We start from the raw sequence: 21833 nt of genomic DNA on the forward strand, positions 1-21833 counted from the left end.
GTGTTTGGGAAAGTTGACCACGTGGAGGGACAATGGACACGCCTCTTTCAACTCTAAAGACAACAGGACATTCTGCAGTTGGGCTCCATTGACTAAAGGGCAGAGCATAGTTATTGTTCTTACCTCTTATACTTCTCCACACCTTTCAAGAGGATTTGCCAATATTGGTGTTACCAGCTAAAATAACTCATTAGTGTCACTACTGTATGACGTAAACGGAGGTGATCCTGAGGTGATTGTACCCACGTATTCCTTCCAGAACCCTGAGCTCCTGGTAATGTGGAAAATCAGAAGTGGTTTTGTGGAGAGAAACTTTTTCAGACAGAGAAAAATAGTCTTATTTATATCCCGAAAGTCTCTCCCGTGACACAACCAGAGCCGGAAACCATTTACTCATGGCTTGATTCTGGCCAACCGTGTCTTTTCCTGCCTAAAGCTAGTCCCACATCAGTGACCGGCCTTCTGCAGCCAAGAGCCCAACCTTGCAGACAAGGAACATAAAACAGGTTTTGTCCTTTTACAGAAATTTCTGTGCACGTCCTTAGTTAAAACAACACTGAATCTGAAGAAAAATGAAAATGCACAAACACAGATTCAAAATGCTCACTGAAACCAAGTTCAGCACAGCACTTTGTTTTGAGGAAGTTTTTTTTCTATAGGTTCCCAAATTCACCATATGTACAGCCGATCTGAAAAACAGGATGCATGAGGATACCGGCCATGAATGTCAAACCGTATTATTTTGCTCCAAATATTTATTTTAAATCTGAAAACGAGACTAAGTGTTTGGTTATGTGGAAACCTAACTTCTGTTACAACGTTTTTCCATATTTCAAAAAGTATTCATACTACAAACTCATGACACTTTTGGCAAGATAATATTTAAGAAGAAAATGTTCACATTCTTATTTTTAGTGAGGGAAAATATTTTCCCTTTGTGCAGTAAGAATATTATAATGACAGTCAATGGGATAAGGTTACACACATATTAAAAGCAGTGAACACAGATTATGGCCAAGATCACTGAAAATGGGGAAAAATACAGTATTAAATCAATTGTCAGAATACACAATGTGGTCATTGGAATTTCACATATGACAGACCAGCAACACTGAGCACACAACTCTCAGCCACATCACAAATAAACATCTCAATGTTTATCCAAGTTTAATGTGCAAGACTTGCAATCAGTATGTGCTGTACATACATATTCCTGTCTCCTCAGGCTAATGTATTCACAGTACAGAGAAGATATGTGAAAGGTCAGCATAACAAAACCAAGAAAATTAGTAAGAAATCTTAAAGGGATTCCAGCACTAAAATACAACCAAAAAGGTCACCAATCAACTGGGTAATATTGTTAAAGTCACTGAAGGCATACTACGCAGTTTAATTGTTTGCACATCATTTACGTTGATAATATAAAGTTTACTCACTATTGACTATAGCAAGAAGACCGTCTTTAGATGGGTTAAGTGTCTATTTTGAACTGAAACGCTGCCGCATGAGTCACAGCATCACCTTGACTTAGCAAAACAGTCCTCATCTCCGATCCTCTGTCCGCCGTCCCCACAGACCAGCGTGCAGCCCTACACTACTATATAGATGAATAGAAGAGTATGTAGGCAGCTGAAGACTTGACTGAGGATGTGGAGATTTCGGTCACCTCGTGGTCATCAAACTTGTACCAGCGCTGCTTTGCGGCGTTCTTACAGTAGGCAGTGTAGTGTCCACCATCAAGACTTCCGTAGTGGTTCTATAACAACAGATGTTAACAGAAAGTTACCAGATTTCCTCCAGAGAAATACAAGCGGTCTAACCTCTAATCTGTATTTTGTGCAGAGGTAGAAATCTAGCCATACTTGAGTGTACTTACTGATACTCCATAGAGGCTGTATTTTTTCAAGCTGTTTTTTGGGCCAATAACATACTGTGACAGGTCCAGATGTTCAAGGGGAAAGTCAACAGATGTCTGCAGTTTCTGCTTCCACCTTCCCTCATAAGAGAATCTTAAGGAGGCAGCAATAACAGTGATATGTTAAAGGACCACTGACATCAGAAGGAACAGTTTTGTGCTGCAGTTCAAGACTACCAGGCAGAGGCTGCTCTGAATATGGGCATGTGGGTAATTGCTCTTTACCGTTTTAAATGTACCAGCAGAATTGGTGGAACTTTCCAGATCTCCAGCTTTTTGGTAGAATCTCTGTGGGTTTTACAGTGTCTGCAAAAAACTCTGTTGTTATCGGTCAGTTTCTCTTCTTTGGAGAACAATTTCAGGCAGTCCTGGGGAAAGGGGTAGGGGAGAAAAAACAATGAAATGATCAGTGCTCTTTCTGTCATGTCTGATGCTAGAAGACCTCATGCTTTAGATCTATGCACTGTGTTTACCTGCAGTGAGCACCTGTTGGAGGATGCGAGGGGCAGGGACAAGTACATGAAGGTCTCGAAGGTACGGGATTTCTGGTAACACTTCAGGCACTGCACTGTGGACTTGAACTGACCCTGGAACAGTGCTACGATTATGGATTCATTGAGAAGTTTGTGCTTGCTCCAGGCCAGTTCTGCTGCTTTGTTATCATCCAGATGATCGTTTGGTTCCTCTTTGCATCGTTTACGGTTGTCAGCCTGATATAAATAATGGATTAACAATTAGCACATAAGCATAACTTGATCATATAATTAATTGCAAAGCAACCACTATTAGTAAAAAGGAAATGATAAAAATGTTATCCAATCTGAACCAATCCAATGAGCATAAGGACACATTTGAAATCAGCTAGTGTTTCTCGCGGGATGAAGAGCAGGCTGCAGGAATGCATCACAGACACCAGGTGAGTGGCAATGGCCCATTCTGAACAGGGCAGTGGAAACATCCTTGCTAGGTTGCACACAATGGCACATGATGGGCTCAGTCTCCTGATGTAACACAAGAACTGCAACAGTCTAAAGCAGAGCATCCACACACATGATCTGTAGTATGATGCACAGTATAGGTTCACATGCGAGAGGCTTGTTTTACATCAGACAGGACACAAGATGTGTAATTTCACTACACAAAAACTGAGAAAGGTAGACTTTGTACAACACACTATGAATTTACTTACTCTCTAACACGGCCATCAAAATGAAAACCGAAAAAGGAGAAAGTAATTAATATAGTCAAAGTGTTCAAATATCTATGTAGTAACACATATAATCTTCATTAACTTCTAAATTACGTAACTGTTAGCAAGTCAGCTTGTTTCAAATTTCCTCAGTAATCCCCAGAAATCCACAATAACAAGCTTAGCAACCTTCCTTTCAGTTTTCCTAACAGTGAAAAAATGTTGATCGTCATAATTGTTTTCCCACTCCAAACACTGTACACCCACAGTCAGAGGTGAATGTTGGATGAAAGCTGCACTAATACTCACTTTGTTGAGGTCCTCATGCAGGCCATCCATAAGGAAGAGCAGCAGCTCCTGGGAGTCCTGCTGCTCACAGCCTACAAACTGATCGTTGATTTTGCAGATGGTGGTTTTAAAGTCCCGAGGGGTGATGCACTTGTACTGGCCAGACCATAGTGCCTTGATGATCACACCAAACTCCTCCGCCACCTCACCCTTGTGCCCCAGGATGTTGGCTCTGTCATCACAGGAGTAGAGAAATATTTTTGAAATTTATCTCAGAATTTAAAAAAGAAAAAAAAAAAAAAAAAAAAAAAAAAAAAAAAAAGGTTTAAACCAACACAAGTGGTAGCCAGAGCACACCTGTTTATATCCTCCTGGTAGAAGTTTTTGATGAAGTACTCAGCTAGCGCTGGGGTGTTGCACAAGCACTGCAGGATGGAGTTCATGTAACAGGTGTTGCCCAGGTTGCGTAGCCCAGTCAGAAAGGGTCCAAGCCCGCCAAACACAGGACAGAGATTACGAATCTGTGCTGCAGATGGTCTCATAGTCTCAGCTTTAGCATAAGCAGTGGTGCTGACTGGCCTGAGAAAGGAAAAACATTGGGTTATCATCATCCACAGCAACAGTCTCCTTTAAATTTTTTATTAAACCTGTACTTTATCCAAACATTAAACGTTATTTGAACTTCCACAATGCAGCCAGACTGTCACTACAGGTAGCGACCCAGATTTAGGACAGATGTCTCATGAACCTTATTATAGTGAGTGCCAACATTTGATTGTAACATCTGAGGATGACCACTCCATATGGTGCAAGCCAACATCGGCGGGCTGCGCTGTTAGGTACCCATATTTCTTAATGATTCAGTCAATGACAATTTACAAGAACACCATTTTACAGAACTTTTCAAAGGAACATTCAAGTTCCTTTTTTTCCTGTTTAAAAGGCTAGCAAGTGAAAAGAAGAAATGAAAGTGAAAGTAACAGTGCAGCATGAAATCACTACTGTATTGTATTATTCTGTATGAGCATTATTTTAACATGAATAATGGATCAAATTAGTGAAAGCTATAATAAAGTCCTAGAATACAATGCAGCCTTTAGGCACGGTTTGTTTATGTATTCTTATATAACACAGTATAAGGATTACCTGAATAGTACCTAAAATGTGATCGTACAATGGCTCACTGCAAGTGCAGGTGGGTGTCTGCATGCATACTTAGTTTCTCTGTTGATGGTGGGTGTGGAAGTAGGCTTCTTCTGACCCTCCTCCTTCAGGTCCTGAGCAAGGTCTGGGGAGGAGTAGGATCGCTTGAGCTTGGAGTGCTCCCTGTCAGCATCTGTTGTCACCTGCTTCTGTTTGGGTGTTGGAGGCGTGGCAGGAGGGGTCTGGGCCACGCTCACCTCCGGGGGGTACAGGTGTACAGTGTTGGTAGGAGAGTGGTAATAACGGTATGTCCCTGTCACAGTGTCCAGAAACTAGAAAGAAAGGTTAAATGTTACCATCAGACATCAACTTAAAACATAATAATACACAAAAAACAAACACTGTCAAAAAGGAATAAATGTCTAATTTTTATATAGTTACCTTCATCCACCCTTGAGGCAAACCTGGGACTGACCTTCCTATCTCTCCATTTCTTGCCCTGGTCACTGGGTCATGCTGAAACATAAGTGCATCCAGTTCAATATACTGAAACACTGGGAAGGTACAGCAGCCATTTTCATATACATTACAACAAAAACATTTTTTCCACTTCTGTTTTAATCATATTTGGCTTTCTACAACAAGTTCTACTCAGACACCAGCTCAACAGCCAACTGGGAACAGTAAATCCTCCATCCAGTGTCTGCTATATGTCACTTACCCTTACCAGCTAAGGCACGTTGTGTGCAACTACAACCGTTTCATTGCACAATTAACATAAATACTATTAGTTCTGTTCAAGTATAATGCACAGTATATTAATGATTTACAAATGTTTTCATGGGTCACATTATGTGAAATGGTCACTCCCTGTTCTAAACTCTTCCAATCTCTACTCTATCATAATGTGTTGAGAAAACTTTAAACTGCCATTCTTAACTGTAAACTGTAATGCTGCTTTAACCTAATAGCATTAATGTCCTCCAATGTTCAAGCAAGCTGCAATTTCTTTACATGAGGCAAACTATTACATTCCACAACTACGGTCTGACCACTACTAGAGTGTAGCAACAGGAAGCAGGTAGGCCCCTCAGGACAAACCTTGTTGCTGCTGGGCATAGAAGAGTCTTCCACGTTCTTCACCGACACAACGTTTTGGTCCTTGAGTCTTCCTTGCTCTTTCTCCTCCCCATGTTTGTGGTCCTGCTCTTCCTTCTCTGCCTCTTTTTCATTCAGCCTTTTCATCTCTTCCTGTTTCTCCTTCTCTTGGCGCTCTCGCTCCTCCTTAGCTTGCTGCTCCTGATGCTCTTGCTCCTCTTTGGCATGCTGTTCCTGCTGCTCTCGCTCCTCTTTGACACGCTGTTCTTGCTCCTCCTTCATACGCTCCTCCTCCTCCCGCGCCTGTCGCTCACGCTCCCTCCTCCGTTGCTCCTGCTCTCGCTTGGCCTTCTCCATTACGAGAGAAGCTTCTGCATGAATGCGGCTCCTCTCCTCCTCTGTCAAGGAATCCTTTGGACTGAAGGAGGGCTTGATGGAGCGGTCTGGAATGACTGGGCTGTTCTGCACCGGTTGATGGTTCTTGGCTGGGGCCTCATTGTTTGGTCTCACACCATCAGGTAGTTTGACAGAGGGCTTCTTGGTGCGATCAATCTGGGGGAGCAGAAACACGAAAACAAAGTCCATTTCTATATGAGCAATTTTCTACAGTCAACACAAGTCTTAGACAAAGCAAATCTAAAAAGGTAACAGTCAATAAGAACTTGTGACTTGACAGCAGTGAAAATCACCTGTGGAATAGCCTTAGCCAGACCTGCAGGCTGGCTGTCTGGGACCTGATTTGTCTGGACAACCTGAGCTGGAGATGAAGCAGTTGGAGCTTTAGGTACCTCTGGATGTTCCTCCTTCTGTTTAGCATCCTGCTGTTGAGTTTTCTCCCCACCTGCTTTTCCATTCACTTGCACAGGGGGCCCAGGCACTGGTGTCATTTCAGGCTCTGGCTCTGGAGGCGGTGGCTGTTTGGGTTCTTCAAGTGACGGGTAGCTGAAGTTAACTGTTCTCAGGAAAGAGTATGTGGCCCCTTATTATAAACATACCAACTACAAAATTTTAGGCTACAACTTAAACTGAAGTACACTTAAACATGCTAAGTTTTTGTTGAAACAAACTGCAACATTTTGGGGAAAACATCAATTTTTATTAAAACCAGAGACAACAATAATTAATATACATGAATGACTAAGTATTCACACGCACATATGGAAAAACAGGTATATTGTACAAGTATATACTTACTATTTTTCAATGATGGAGGTAGATTAAAGCGGGATAAGAACAGATATACTTCCACAAAACTGAGCTAAGTAACAATGTTGACAATGTGTACACTTACTTCTTGGGATCATACTGATGGTCTCTGGCCTTGGTGGCTTAACTTTGGCATTAGAGGTGTACATTGGATAAAACAGTAGCCAGTTCTCATATCCGCCTTCCAGTACCAGCGGCTCACTGCGGAGAATGGTCTTGCTGTCCCACTGTAGAACAAAGACACTTGTCAGGGAAATGTAATCAGGCCGGCAGTTCCTGTGTTTCAAGTCCATAGGACTGCAGTGTGGTGTGTGACCTTATAGAGGGCATCCTTCAAACTTTGTAGAGTTGTGCCCAGCCTGAGGTCTGTCACAGAACTGAACCAGTCCAACAGGACAATATAATCTGCAAAACCCCGTCGGCCCCACTGCTCTTTGGACTTTTCTGGGAGATTGATTTCGATCTGATCCACAGTGATTCTGAAAACAAAAAGGCAACTTCTTAAACATTTTCCAAAACTTCCATGATTCACAGGGCTAAACTTTAACAAATGAAAATTCAAAGGACTTCAATCTGGTTGAAGTTTCCTACATACATTTGCATCCCCAAATATCTCACTTACCCAGGCTTGACAGCCTCCTCTGGAACAGAGATGCAGTTTTGAGCTGGCACTTGGATTTGAGACTCTTCAAAGTCCCTAGTGCTCCTGGCATCCATAACAATGATGCTCATGCTCTGGTCTTTCATCATCTGAAAGAGCTTCTTGGCAGTGACCCCACCTGGGGGGACACCTGCTATAAAGGAAGAGAGGCAGACTATTTTGTGTCTCTCAGGTGGTAGGGGAGCTTGCATGCATAAAGATACACAGACACCAACTCTTGAATCAAAGCTACATGCAGGCTACATAGTATTTTATAGCTTAGTGGGGTAATCAAGTTAGCATTAACCACTGCACATATTCTCTCACACACACACACACACACACACACACACACACACACACACACACACACACACACACACACTGACTGAAACCGTTTGTCCCGAGCAAGGTCATGGCAAACCGGAGCCTAACCCTGCAACACAGGGCACAAGGTTGGAGGGGGAGGGGACCCACTCAGAACGGGACACACCCAGGACGGGACGCCAGTCCGTCACAAGGCACCCCAAGCAGGACTTGAACCTCAGACCCACCAGAGAGCAGGCACAAGCCAAACCCACTGCACCACCACACCTCCTGCACATATTCAAATCACCTCTATTTTTAGAGCATCCCTACCTTTCACAATGTCATTCTTCAAGTCCCTCTGCTCTCCTGTATTCTGGAAGTAATATCACAAAAAAAAAAAAAAAAAAACAGAAAAATTCAAACTATGAGCACAATCTCCATATGATTTTACAGTTGCGTAAATGTAGTTTAAGGCTACTTTTTTTTAACCAAAAACTTATCATTAATACAATTATCTTATAATGCCTCAAGTAATTCAATACTATTTTGAGTGTGGAGACTGTAAAAAAAAGTTTCCTCCATGATTTAAGATCTAATAAATGACATCTCAGTACTCTAAAGTATGTCAGTATATCAGTAACCCAGTGGAATTGCTGTACCTTCTTATTATCGTTCCAGGGTTCTGCAACCTTATTTAAAGAGCTCATCTTCACATCCTTCTCTGATTTGTCATCCTTCTTCTTCTGCTCCTCCGCTCTATCCCTTTCCTCCAATTTTTTGCGTACCTCTGCTTCCTCATACCTATTCACAAATCATTATTGTAGACAGACACAACAAACCTGTTTCAGCAACGGTTTATAATGCTGAGTAGCCATGGTTATGTTTTATACGTTATCTACATTTGCATTTATTAATTTAGCTGTCGCTTTTCTCCAAAGCAACTTAGAATTATTTACCCATTTATAGAGGTGGGTAATTTTAATGGAGCAATTTAGGGTAAGTACCTTACACAAGGGTACTAAAGCTAGAGGTGGGACTGGAACCTGTGACCTTTAGGGTAAACGCAGCAGCTCTAAACAGTATGCTACCAGCTGCCCTTTATACATGCCAATTATATATTATATCAGTAAAGTAGTATATCATCTCAATAAAGTTTAAAAATACCTGAGCTTAAGGCTCTCAGAGAGCTTTTCTGCTTCTTCTATGGCTTTTCTGAAGTTGGTTGGGCCAAGCAAAGAAAGGAAATATTCCTTTGGAAACAAAAAGAGGTTTATTATAAACTGAAAACATTTCAAAATTACTACCATACTTACATATTTTGTTGTCATGGGAATGTCAAGAGGAGTACTCAAATGTTTCAAATTTAAAAAAAAAAAAAAAAAAATTACTGCACTTTTAGTGTCTGTAAAATACAGGTATTTCTCAACTTAAGAAAGGATTCCATTCTGAGAAGCTAATTGTATGTCAAAGTTGCAAATCACCTTATACCGTATTAAGGAAAATTTTACATGAAAAAATTAACATACACAAATGCTACATTGTTAACAGAACTTTGCTATATTTCCCACTAATGTCACACTTTATTCATGTTAAAAAAATATTAATATAGAACAGTATAAAGTACAATATATTTTCAGATGGCACACATTCACTTTCATTTCTAGACTTGTTTTCTTTCACTTTTTTCTGCACACTCACATTTTTGCTTACTAGCAATTGTGTTTAAAACAAAAACTTGAATCTCAAACTAAACATTCTGTAAATAAAGCAAAGTTTTTATAAACAAACACAATCATTGATAGACACACTAACTGAGTATACAAGAAATATGGGTGCCTTGCTGCAGTGCAGCCAGGCTGTGGTGGTTGCCATAAGTATGGGTTGTCATAAGTCATATATAAAGTAAGTCGAGAACTACCTGTAGCCCTGAAAAAATGACAGTTTAACACATCTACCTAAACCTGATGAATAACATATATGAACAATACCTGCTGTTGCTTGAAGTCAGGTCTTATTTTGATGAGATCATAGACTGTCAGATACTTCATGTACAGCACATAGGCCTTTTCTTCATCTCTGTCCAACCGGCACTCTTCCGCTGCTTTGAAGATTTTACAGGCACTCTGAACATAGCTGAGTAGAAAAAAGATTACTTTTAGGCATAGGTAAACACAAGTCTAAAATGTATTAGGCAAATGTATCTTTAGTTAAATCAAGTACAAAGCTTAAAAGAAAGTTGAAAAATGCAAACAACATGGATCCAATCTACCTCTGCAGGACTTTGCACATGCATGTCTTACATGTTTACAATGCACACAATTTTATTTCTTGCATTTTGCCCTAATAGTAATTCACGCCTTGTGTTTTCTTTCCTTATGTTCCGTTTATGTTATGTAGGCTGCTGGGAGGATTCACAGAGTAGGAATTTCATTGTATGGTGTAACAGACTGTTTACTGTACATATGACAAACTCTTGAATCTTGAAAAAGGTCCATATATATATATATATATCAATGGTAAAGTACGTATATCAACTCAAAAGCAAAAGGCTGCCTTATGCATTAATTTATACTTAAATACAAAGGATGTATGACGACATGTACTGTCCAGTCAGATACAGCAAATAACTTGTACTTGATGCACATCTGTATGCAAAACATGAGAACAGACATTCAGAACTGCTTACTGAAATTTCCTTTAAAAAAGAAATCATAAAGAAATGTCAAATGTTACATACCTCCTAGTACTAATTTTATCAGGTTTTATTTCAGCCTTCTTGTTAAGTTCTCCCAAGGATGTTGACAAGTACAACTCCTTCACTCCAGCTGTTACTGCTGGCATCTCTGATGGTACTTTGGCAGACCAAGGAAAAACTATTTGCACATGCTCATAAAAGCGTTGATTTACCTAGAAAGGTAGACATAAATGATCTGTTTATTATATGAATGGGTTTTTACTAAAAGATAAAACGCCTGTGGCTGTTCCTTCCAATCAAGCAGCTACTGAGAGCACTTAAAAAAATATGCATTTCATTTGCTGCTACCACAATCCCACAAAATACCTGTTGTAATTTGCCTGAAACAGTATGTTAGCTAGTAACAGAGGTTAAAAATTTGCTTGGTCTCAAAACTTATCGAATCAACATACATAAGGAACACCAGCAGTATTTCAAAAATAAATTATCCCACTGGAAAGAACTATAATAATATAAATGAAACATTAAATCCTATCAGAACATGTGCAGCTGAGGTGGCAAAAAAAAAAAAAATGTTGAGGATGTTTGTGTTTGAGTAGATTTCCCCCAGCACTGCAAGAATTGAATTGGTGAAAAAAGTGAGAAACTATGACACCTCTAGACACCTGGATAAATATGCAAAAATAAAAAATGGATATTATACATACGTACTAATTATTCTTTTAAAAAAAAAAAAAACATGCCCACATGGGCATTTGACAGTTGTGTTAGCCGCTTACGCTAAACTGGCTAACAAAGTACGTGAAAAACCACAGAACTGTCCAGAAAACTTACTAACAATCATGGACTTCACTATCACGAAAGAATGCTCCATGGTAAGACGAGACCGATGACGTCGTTAGTTACAAAAGTTTAAACACAGTTTGCTCCGAGACGCTAAAACACTCGGTAAAAAACTATCGGCTAGGCAGTTTGTAAACGCTGATCCAGGAAGCATGATATTAGTCTATTAGTCTCGCTTTCGGAAAACTGCCAACCACAGGAAATCACTAAACTATCGTCAGTTACTTCGCGTAGCAAAAATGACGTAGAGTATTGTATAGCGTAAACAGCTTTAACGTTACCAGTTTGGAAGAACTAAACGCATACCTCACATCACCGCATTACGCTCTGGATATGTTTTGCTTTCACGATCACCTGATTCCCGGAAGAGCCCTCGAACCCGACCACTAGACGAGACGATAGGGGGCGTTCTGAGTTCAAAACGTTAAAGCTTTATTAGCAACACGTGAATGAGACAGAATAACCGCGTTACGTACAAAAATGAATTAATTCATGTGATTACTGTATTTTCCATTCAGGTTTATGCTGAAGTAATGTTGAAAAAACGCATAGATTAAACTACAAATATACTTTCAACAAGTGTTACTTTTGTCGTAAATTTTTTATTTTAGGGTTTTTTTTTTTTTTTTTCTAACTTTACGTTATGGATAGCAATTTGTGTGAATATGAGCAGGATGCGAGGTTAATCACATTGTCAGCCTGGTGGGCCTCTAACTTGAACATAGCGCATGCACGTCGGAATGGCTCCTTGTATCACTCCGCCACATTTCATGTATCTTTATAAATGCTTATTTTTTCCTAACTATAACAGCGAAGGCAGGGCAGGGCATGTTTTGGTCTGGAGTAGTAATGTCCCCCCCCAACGGAAAACTCTTCGACTGCGACTTGTGGAGTTCAGAGTCGTTTTATTAACTGGACAGGCGCATACCGTAACCGAAAGCTGGTCAAACGTGTATACATCCGCGCAAAATACGGGGACTTTTCTTTGAGGAAAAAAAAAAAAAAATGAGCGCCTAAGAGACAGCGTTAAAAGAATACCCCTGCTTGTGACTAACGACCATTGGATATACACAACACTGTACTTCCTCTCCCACATAAGCTGAAAGGTAAGACTTCGACAAATCTGTAATCAATATGTCAGGCGATAACGAATCTTTTCCAGGTCAGTGTCGGGCTATTTTATGCGGCTCCACCGGATGTGGAAGTTGATCTCTTTGCTGGTACAAAATAATTCCACTTCCCCCGGAACCGCGATCATCCGACCGATTTCCTGTTTATTACATTAACTTTGCCAGGTTTCCGGGGCTTGCCGAAATGTCGGTTTTTAGAGGATAAGGCAATTCTTGAAGCGGGATGGCCCGTTTAATTACACGCACTGTTGAAGCGAGAAGAGGGGCCCTCTTAGTGTGATGGTAATCAGGGAAAATGGTGGCCTGGTGGTAGCCGGGGAGTGCCGGTGCGAGTACCGCGACTCTGTGGCCAGCGGCCTGACTGATTCGGGTCGCTGTTTTTTGACGGAGACCCCCGTCCACCCTGTAGGGCCTCTCTGCGTGTTTGCTCCGTTAGGCATTCAAGCAAATTGAGTAGAGCCCTAGCGGCCCGTTTCACAGTCACCTGTGTGGAGATTGTTGGCAGAGCATGATGTCCAACACCGTCGGCGTAACCCGCCGTGGCGACACGTGAAAAGAGGTTCGAAACGAAGAAGCTGATGATGGCCTGTACGCGTTAAACTGATGTTATGGAAAAAACTGCTGTAAATTGGATTATTCAAAAATAAACATCTATCATTTGTTTTTTGCGCATGACACAGTGTGTACTCTGAATTCTGAAACTGTACTGATCTGTTGATGGGGGTTGTTTTTCCACACAGCTGGCAGCAAGATGAAATGGTAAATGTTTGGTAATGGTGAAAATTTAACCAAGAGCATTTTAGTCTTCATTGTGATATTCCTGAAATATGCTTGTAATAATGTTCATTTATTGCCCAGTGCTTTACTGTGCTATTTTTACATCTTCCTTTGTCGGTTAAAGGGGGCCCTGGGGAGTTGAACAGTGTCATCATTGATTTCAATGACATTTTAAGTTTGTGCTAAATAAATATTTCAGAACCACCTTCTTCTAATTCTGTGATAAATTGCTCATGTTGTCTATTAAGACAAATGTTACAGACATCATGTAGTTTCGTAAGGCTTCTTTGACCTGCAGATGTGCACACATGAGTTTTCTCCAGGGTGATGAGGGATCTCAGCTCTTCTATCTGGCTCCGCTCTTGCTGTACCGAGTTCTGTCCTGATGTGGGCTCATTTTGCCAATTGTACAGACACACACTAGCTTTAATGACACCTGAAATGCTGAATACTATGCTGCAGCATCTCTTTCTTTCTGTGAAGTTCTTTTCCATGTCAGCTGAACTCTGAATCAGAGTTTACCTAAAGAGTAGTGTGAAAATGGTTTATTTTAATTTGAACACAAGTGGACACATTACTGGATATCTGCGAGTCGTTTCTATGAAAATGTTTCTGCTTTCATGTAAGATCTCATATTTGGAGGGCAGTCAAAAATTTTCTGTCCTCAGGCTTTACTGTACTTGTGTTACTTAAGCTGTACTTGAACATTTACCAGTATACTGTACAGAATAAAAATGTGCATTTGTATTGGTCATGTCAGTTTTTTGAAGTAAAGATTATAATTTGGGAAAATGTACAAAACTGAGCGAAAAATGTTCATCAGAGGTTAAATGTAAATAAAACTTTGTTTTTTTTTTTTTTTTTTTTAATATCAGTTTAACTCCCCTTTATTCAAATCAATTGTAAGTGACTGAAAGTGGAACTGAATGAATGAGTTGAAAGGACATTAGAATAAAATGTAAAATGATGTTGCTGAATAATACATTGATATATTTCTGTTGAAATGGTTATGGGACTTTTGCTAGCATTTTCCTTTTTTCAATTATTTACCAATTTCGATGAACGGTTTTGACCTTGCACCCATGTATTCCAATCACTTTTTCATATAATATGATCAGAATAACAGGCTGTGGTCAGTAACTACAGCTTTCTGTGTGTATACATACAAAAACTTTTTTTTTTTTTTGACCCTCCAACAGGCACAATAGTAATAGTGTACTGTTATCATTTATGTACCGTTTGCCATGTCCATTTATGTTGCATATTTGGAGATGATGATGATGTCTATTTGTCCACCCACAGGCCAGCTGGCATCTCAGCTCATGTCACTGCCAAGTGGGCACAAATATTTCTGATTCTCTCAGCTTCTTGTAAATATGAAATTGCAGTTGCTTCAAAAGTAATTCCTGTTATAAAGTCAACATTACATCTGAGTGAAATTCATGAATGGCTCCCTACAATGCCTAATGTATGAAATATGTATGGCTGTAGACCATTTTAATTGCCTGGTAAATTAATTCAGATTAGCTAAGTAATGCTTTTCCTGCTGAACTCAGATGTCACTGGTAGATTTGGGCAAAAAGCTCCTGGAGGCAGCCCGATCAGGCCAGGACGATGAGGTCCGCATTTTAATGGCCAATGGAGCACCCTTTACCACAGACTGGGTGAGTAAACATGGAAGCCAAGGGGAGAATTGTACCATTTTATTAATGGGACACCTTACATAAGGAACAATTATACAAATGGGTGCTTGTTGAATGTGATGTAGGTGGTGGTGGTGTACACTGTTTTGCTATTTGCTGTCTCTGTTTAAAAGGAATCTCAGGGCCCATTCTCCTGTGGGTCCAGTCTGAGATGTAGTATAATGCTGTTGCTTGTCTCTGCAGCTTGGTACATCACCCCTGCACCTCTCTGCTCAGTACGGACATTACTCCACCACAGAGGTGCTGCTTCGGGCAGGCGTGAGCCGGGATGCCAGGACCAAAGTAGATAGGACCCCTTTGCACATGGCAGCATCAGAGGGCCATGCCCGCATTGTAGAAGTGCTCCTCAAGGTAAAGTCATGGCTCTCAAGAAAACAGTGCATACTTCTTGTTGCTTATACTCCTGACTTATGGCTCTGAGTACAAGCAGCATTTTTAAATTTGTAACATTTCATAAACGTTTTGCCTTTCAACTTCAGATTTTCACGAGTTCTGTCCATTGTTTCAAAGCCAAGCCCATCTGCTGCTCTGTAACATGTCGTCTTCGGAGGGTGTTTATATGTATGTGTGGCCATTCAAATATAAAAATATGCCTTAATAGAGCAATGACTAATTCACTGGGTAATCCATAATGCATTTCATTTTTTTAAATTTTTTTTTGTAGCAAAAATAAAAGACATAAGAGAGAGAGCCCAAAAGTGGGATAAGGAAAAAATCATTACTTTGATGTAACAACTACATGTACTGTTAGTCTGCCATTAAAGACAGAGAGTGGAAAGTCAATTGCTAAACAATTGTTCAGCTTTGACCAAACCATTCTGATGCACTATCCCTACTGTCCTTCGCAACGTTTATTCATGAAAGAACAATAGCAACAATGCTTCTATTGATTTGTGCCTTGTTTTAAGCATGGAGCTGACGTCAATGCAAAAGACATGCTGAAAATGACAGCCCTTCACTGGGCCACAGAGCATGGCCATCGGGAGGTCGTCGAGCTTCTCATCAAGTATGGCGCCGATGTTCACGCGCAGAGCAAATTTTGCAAAACTGCGCTAGACATTGCTATCGACAACAATAATGAAGAACTCGCTGAAATCCTCCAGGTATATAGACATCGGTACTTTATTTTGGTCCACAGATGAGCAGTTTCATTTGGAAGCTCAAAGATCTTTTTCTTTTAAGTTCACTGAAAAATACATTTGAACATGTCCTTGATTTATTCTCAGGTGTCCATGCAGAATCAAATAAATACTAACCCAGAAAGCCCAGACACGGTGACGATACACGCTGCAACGCCTCAGTTCATCATCGGACCTGGTGGAGTGGTCAATTTGACAGGCCTGGTGTCTGCTGGCAATTCCTCCAAATCAGCAGGTATTTTACTGCAGGTTAAAGCATGCATTTCCCCAGACAGATGTACTGTCACAGTTTTTATAAACATAATTTTCTTATGCCTTTTAACCTTCTACTTTAACTCTGTACTTTTTAGCAAGACTGTTATGAGAAATAAATACTGTAATTGAAATTAACCTGTATTTATGCACATAAAATTAGTATCTGTAATTGAAATGAGTTGGAAATAAGAAATAACTGCCATTGTTGGTGCTTATTCTTGGCATATCCAGATAGAAGTTAGCCTTTCTTTGCTGTTTCTGGGTTTAACCATGGTGACTTAACAGTAGTTTCACTGATTTTTTGTATGTCAAGTTTTGTTAGGATACAGACAACCAGATATGTCTACTAATTTATGTCAAATTTCTTCTTAGATGAGGCGGGTCTGTCAACATTACAGTTTGGCGACTCCTCAACATCAGTTTTAGCTACATTAGCCGCTTTAGCAGAAGCATCCACTCCTTTATCCAATTCATCTGAAACGCAAGGTACTATATGTCCAAGTGTTAAAAATTTAACGTGCCGATATTTAGAGATATGTTTCTATTACTTATTTTGGAGCTAATATAGGTTGTGGTTCTTGGTAATTATAAACGAAGTTTATGGGCCAGCAGGTAACATAGCTTTTAGTGGTTTGCTGCACCTTTTGCTGTAGTACCCTTGAGCAAGGTACAAGGTCTAAGTTGCTCTAATAAAAAAAATTACTCGGCTGTATAAATTAGTAAATTGCTGTAAGTACCTTAACATTTTTGAGAAAAGCATCAGCTAAATACGGAAATGTAAAGGTATGTTGTTGATCGCTGTCTTGATGGGAGTTCTTGCTTGTGTATCGGTTTGGCTGCTGATGGTATGTCAGTATGAATATGTGTGTTCTTAAGAGCAACAATGACAACCACACAGTAGTTTGTTTGTCTCTGCAGAGGACATATGTAAATTTGCAATTTAGCACTACTCAAAGAATCTACGTATTTGGTAGACTTACTGGAACTTTTTTGTAGTTAATGATTTTAGTGAAATTAGTTTTATTAAAACAATTTCAATTTAGCAGTCATTGGCTGTTTCTTGCACAAGTTTTACTCCTGTGGTCTGTTTTGATTTTGTGTGCATTTGTCTTCAGTGAGAGTCAACATCAATGAATGAATGAATGAATGAGTTGTTTGGAGGAGGGAGCGTACAGGGGAGGACTCGAAGGGTTGCAAAATTGTAGGAATTGTATTATGAGGTGCTTTACCTTTTCTTATCACTGTTGATCCAAGCAAAGCCCAGCCTGTCAAGTCCCCTTTGAATCTAGTCCAAAGGGCAGGTTACCATGGGAAGAAAGGATTGGGTTTGCCTGCACAAATTATGCCTGAGAGGTTTTTTCTTCATCAAAGCATAATACCATAGATGTATTCGGGGAAATGTTAAATCCATTGTGTTTCAGACTTTTTTCTGATCATGGGGTCATGAGCTTATTACCTGTAATTTAACAGTGACTCACAGTGGCAAAACCCTTATATACACTAAAGGAAAAAAATAGTGAAAGCAAAAAAAAAAAATCCATATTATATCATTCATCATATTCTTATTTTTATTAACTAAATAGAATGAGTGGTGATTCAGTAGCTGAGTATGTTTCCTTTACCATTTTGACATACATATGCACATAGGCAGAAAACATGTTTCAGAACACATGGTGTTGTAATATCATTCATAAATATTCTCTGAAAACATGTTGTTTTCCAGTTGTTGCAACTGAAGAGGTGGTTACAGCAGATTCCGTGGATGGTGCTATTCAGCAGGTAGTCAGCTCTGGAGGCCAGCAAGTCATCACCATTGTTACAGATGGCATCCAGCTTGGGAACCTGCAAACAGCCAGTGGTATAGGCCAACCTATCATTGTCACAATGTCTGATGGTCAGCAAGGTAAATCTTTCTCCAAATTGATATCATAAGTGTGCAAGGTCTTTTTGGTGACAATTCCATTACTAAACAAGTGTGCTGTAAGATTTATTATTACATTTAATGACATCTAAATGTGGTAAATTGGAATCTTTAACAGGACAGAAGTAGGGGATGCCCTCCTTGTTAAAAGGGAATATTATTGCACATTAATATGATGGGGAAAATAGCGGTTTATTTTAAATAACATTCAATATATGCATATTAAGAATCCCTTTGTTTTCCGCTGTAATTCCCATTTCAGTTTTGAACACTTCCGTGGTGGCAGTGTCCTCTGTAGGCTGTTAGCAGGATTTGGACCTGATGAGGGAAGCATTGTGAAAACCCATGCCCTGTTGCTAATCAGAGATGACTGTGTTCAGTTTTAACAGTGCCAGCCACAGACATTGCAGAAGAGACAGTAATCAGCGAAGAGCCAACAATGAAACGGCAACGCATAGAGATCATTGAGAACCACACAGAAAGTCCAGACATGGAGGTATGTTGCAGAAATACTTGAGCAGTGCCATTGCTGTCAGGTTCAGTTCTGTGTTTAAAATTAAGTCACAAGATTTGCAGCCATGATGTAAGGGGTGTTTACATTTGTTGGATCAATTTATGTACTGAATTGAACACCTCTGTTTTTCAAATGACCATGCTCTGACATATGGAGAAATGGCAAATGGATAAGTATACATAATCTCTTACAGTCTAGAGCCCACTCTTGTCCTCTTGTCTGTCTTCTCTGTTAGAGAAGAGTGAAAACTGCTGTCAATATGAGGCTGCAATTGTAATGTGTGATTTTGCCTTTTAGGTACAGTATGGTCAACCCAGGTAATATAATGGAGAAAGTGACTGTATTAGAGAGGACAGAATGGCAGGACTATACCTCTCACAGCAGAAGAAAGCACTTACCAAACAGAGAATGTGTGAAATGTATCTATTTTCCGGTTTTTATATGAATATTCAAACGTTCTCTTTATTGCTATCCTTTGCCAATGTCCCAGACATTAAATAGCACTTGCAAGACAGAAAACAATAAAATGTCAATAAAATGTGTCCTGGATACATTTTTTTTTTTTTTTTTTAATATCATCTATATCCTATTTTGTGTTTTACTATTAAAGTTTATCATATAATACAGATGTTTTTCCACTGTAATGCACCTAATGACAGCTGAGCAACAAAAGTGGTTCAACTATAGACAATGGAAAAAATATTGACTACTACAACAAATACCACACTGTTTAAAATGATGTTTTAAAGTGGAATCTGCATGTGACTGTGTTTTAGAAAACATTACTAACAGTACATCGCAAAGGATGGAGAATTACATCCTCATGGAGTTCTGTAAACAAATCTACATATTTGTGTACAGTACTGTATTAATTTAAGTATTTGTGAAGTCCCAGCTTTATTTCAGCAATACGCTGCCTTGGAAACACGATAAAGATTGAATTAAAGCCTTTCAGCTGAATTTTTTTTTGCTAGAGCAAGAGATCTTACATCAGTCTATAGAATTTTTATTTATTGAATGAAATTCACTGTAAAAACATATTCTGGCATTGTATTAAAATGTCACCAAAATTAATATTTTACAAGAGTATTTGAGGAAAGCAGTTTTTATGCTGAATGATGAGTTTTTTTTTTTTTCCAGTGTTCAAACTGATACTTCAGGTAAACAAATTATTTTCAACTGTTTGCTAAACAGAGGGAAAACAAGAACAAAAACAGCAACTGAGAAATTGTCATTATAACACAATTTTAATAATTTACGTTATTGTCGCTAGACATATGTACTTTAATTTATTGTACTGCCTTATGAAAATTGTTTTTCCAGGAGAAAGAAACCTTACAGAAACAGTTAGAGGAGGCCAATCGGGAAGCGCAGAAGTATCGACAGCAGCTGCTGAAGAAAGAGCAGGAGGCTGAGGCCTACAGACAGAAACTGGAAGCGATCACTCGTCATCAGAGCAACAAGAAAGCTGTGTGAACTTTCAGGTTCTCCCTGAGATTCTGTCCATAGCGTCTTCACCAAATGGCAAAGAGTTGCTGATTCTCCACCAGCTCTCTCATGAAAGCATGGCGGAGGGAAGACACAGCATTTTACACAGGAGTTGAGTGGCATTTGTTAATTGACTGGATATTTTCCATGGATGCTTGATGGACTAGGACGGCTCTGAAATTTCTTAGCTCTTGCCATGGTCTCTTATGTAAATGACCTTGACTGAATTCTCCATTTTCCAGACGTTTGTTTTTATGTAGTTTTTCCATGTGGTGCTACAGCTTTAGCCTTTTTGCTGAAAATCAACTAACATGAAGCTGATTTCTCAGCATTTATTAACTGAAAAAAATGTTAGCATGATCTTTTTTGTATTACAAATCTGAAATTTGTGAATGAGTTCACGAATGGGGATATTACAGGTAATCGGGTCATAAGCTCCTGCGAACTACACTACATGCAAACACAACTGAAAAGTATACCACGTCCCCTTATTCGAGGCTGTAGAGGTAAATGGAGTCATGACCTAAAGTCATGACCGTTTCCAGATTAACCATTTACACTTTGAGGGTGTTAGTTACCTGTCAAATTTCATAGTACAAGGAAAATAATGGTGCAAATGAGCTATTGTATTGTCATAGGTTCATCTTTATAGTGCTGTTTTTTAAAACATGCAAAAATACTTTTTTTACTTAAATTTTGAAGTATAAATTAATATGTACATATTTTATCCATTTATGTCTATAGTATAGTAAGTATAAAAATCAATGTTTCAGTCAGCTCTCTCCATCTTAAACCTAAAACTATTTTTAATAAATAGCTTTTATAAATATGATTATACTTTCTTTAACATGTTACAAAAGAATGAAATACCATGTCTCTTAAATATCTGCTGCCCAAGGAACTGGGCAGGGACGCAGTTCCTGAGCTGCATGGTGGGAGTTGGGTTTAGGTCCAGCTTTGAGCATTTCTCCCGTGCTTGTACTCCGCAAAAATGCACAGAAGGCTGCACGGGCAAACTACATCTGTTCCAAATGGTTTGCAATAGGACTTCTGCACACGCACAAGTACTGTCTGCTAAGGACATCAATTCTTCAGAGTGAATTGGCAAAGTATTTAAAGTTTTAATTTTAAGACCATAAATCATATCAGTCCAAATTACAAACCCAAGTTCTAATTTTAACATGTGTAGTTCATGGCTGCTGGACAATGTTTGTGTGATAACAGCCATTAACTTTAACCAAAATGTGAATTTTTTATTCATGCTTAAAAGCGTTTTTAAATGAACAATGCTTTTTGGGAAAAAACAGAGGGAGAACAGGTGGAAACGCATATGCTTTCTCTGCTTCTATTTTACATTTACATTTATTCATTTAGCAGACGCTTTTGTCCAAAGTGATGTACATCTCAGCAAAAGTACAATTTATGCATTACATTAAGAGAAAGAGACGCAGACACGTGACTCAAGCAAATCTGGTTCGTTACCTACCACTTGCTGCACCGAGGTTCATCGTTTGAGTAGGTGCATAAGACACAGGATAGACAAATCCGGATACCCTTCCACCAATTTATTTATTTTTTTT

The 21833-nt window shown here is 39.3% G+C and overlaps 2 protein-coding genes across 6 annotated transcripts; one reads left to right on the plus strand and one right to left on the minus strand.

The window, feature by feature from the left end:
* Positions 1–1152: 1152 nt before the first annotated feature.
* Positions 1153–11708, minus strand: usp8 (ubiquitin specific peptidase 8). Of its 4 annotated transcripts, none has more exons than XM_018764051.1 (20): positions 11633–11708; positions 10526–10695; positions 9777–9921; positions 8953–9038; positions 8448–8589; positions 8119–8161; positions 7462–7630; positions 7156–7318; positions 6925–7066; positions 6323–6585; positions 5637–6185; positions 4977–5051; positions 4608–4867; positions 3750–3971; positions 3414–3624; positions 3105–3107; positions 2389–2625; positions 2141–2283; positions 1877–2009; positions 1153–1756 (listed from the first exon to the last, which is right to left on the minus strand). In XM_018764051.1, exons 2-20 carry the CDS (start codon positions 10627–10629, stop codon positions 1598–1600), a joined length of 3249 nt encoding a protein of 1082 aa, XP_018619567.1. In that variant the 5' UTR covers positions 10630–10695; positions 11633–11708; the 3' UTR covers positions 1153–1597. The 4 variants fall into 4 exon arrangements, with proteins under 4 accessions (XP_018619567.1, XP_018619568.1, XP_018619565.1 ...); XM_018764052.1 differs by having other exon boundaries at positions 6422–6585; positions 7462–7633; XM_018764049.1 differs by having other exon boundaries at positions 7462–7633.
* Positions 11709–12216: 508 nt separating this feature from the next.
* gabpb1 (GA binding protein transcription factor subunit beta 1) lies at positions 12217–20886 on the plus strand. Of its 2 annotated transcripts, XM_018763139.2 has the most exons (9): positions 12217–12432; positions 14790–14897; positions 15120–15287; positions 15845–16039; positions 16163–16310; positions 16703–16816; positions 18054–18233; positions 18632–18747; positions 20089–20886. In XM_018763139.2, exons 2-9 carry the CDS (start codon positions 14790–14792, stop codon positions 20239–20241), a joined length of 1182 nt encoding a protein of 393 aa, XP_018618655.1. In that variant the 5' UTR covers positions 12217–12432; the 3' UTR covers positions 20242–20886. The 2 variants fall into 2 exon arrangements, with proteins under 2 accessions (XP_018618655.1, XP_018618656.1); XM_018763140.1 differs by lacking the exons at positions 12217–12432; positions 20089–20886 and adding an exon at positions 19063–19274 and having other exon boundaries at positions 14522–14897.
* The last annotated feature ends 947 nt before the right edge of the window (positions 20887–21833 follow it).

Source organism: Scleropages formosus, chromosome 11 (genome assembly GCF_900964775.1).
Source record: "Scleropages formosus chromosome 11, fSclFor1.1, whole genome shotgun sequence".
Lineage (NCBI taxonomy): Eukaryota > Metazoa > Chordata > Actinopteri > Osteoglossiformes > Osteoglossidae > Scleropages > Scleropages formosus.

Coding starts and splice junctions, on each gene's coding strand:
- usp8 (XM_018764049.1), bottom strand. CDS start 10,629: ATGCCAGCAGTAACAGCTGGAGTGAAGGAGTTGTACTTGTCAACATCC. Junction 9,039..9,776: donor CTGACTTCAAGCAACAGCAG/GTATTGTTCATA, acceptor TTGTTTCCAAAG/GAATATTTCCTTTCTTTGCT. Junction 5,052..5,636: donor CTATGCCCAGCAGCAACAAG/GTTTGTCCTGAG, acceptor CTTATGTTTCAG/CATGACCCAGTGACCAGGGC.
- gabpb1 (XM_018763139.2), top strand. CDS start 14,790: ATGTCACTGGTAGATTTGGGCAAAAAGCTCCTGGAGGCAGCCCGATCA. Junction 15,288..15,844: donor TTGTAGAAGTGCTCCTCAAG/GTAAAGTCATGG, acceptor CCTTGTTTTAAG/CATGGAGCTGACGTCAATGC. Junction 18,234..18,631: donor AATGTCTGATGGTCAGCAAG/GTAAATCTTTCT, acceptor GACTGTGTTCAG/TTTTAACAGTGCCAGCCACA.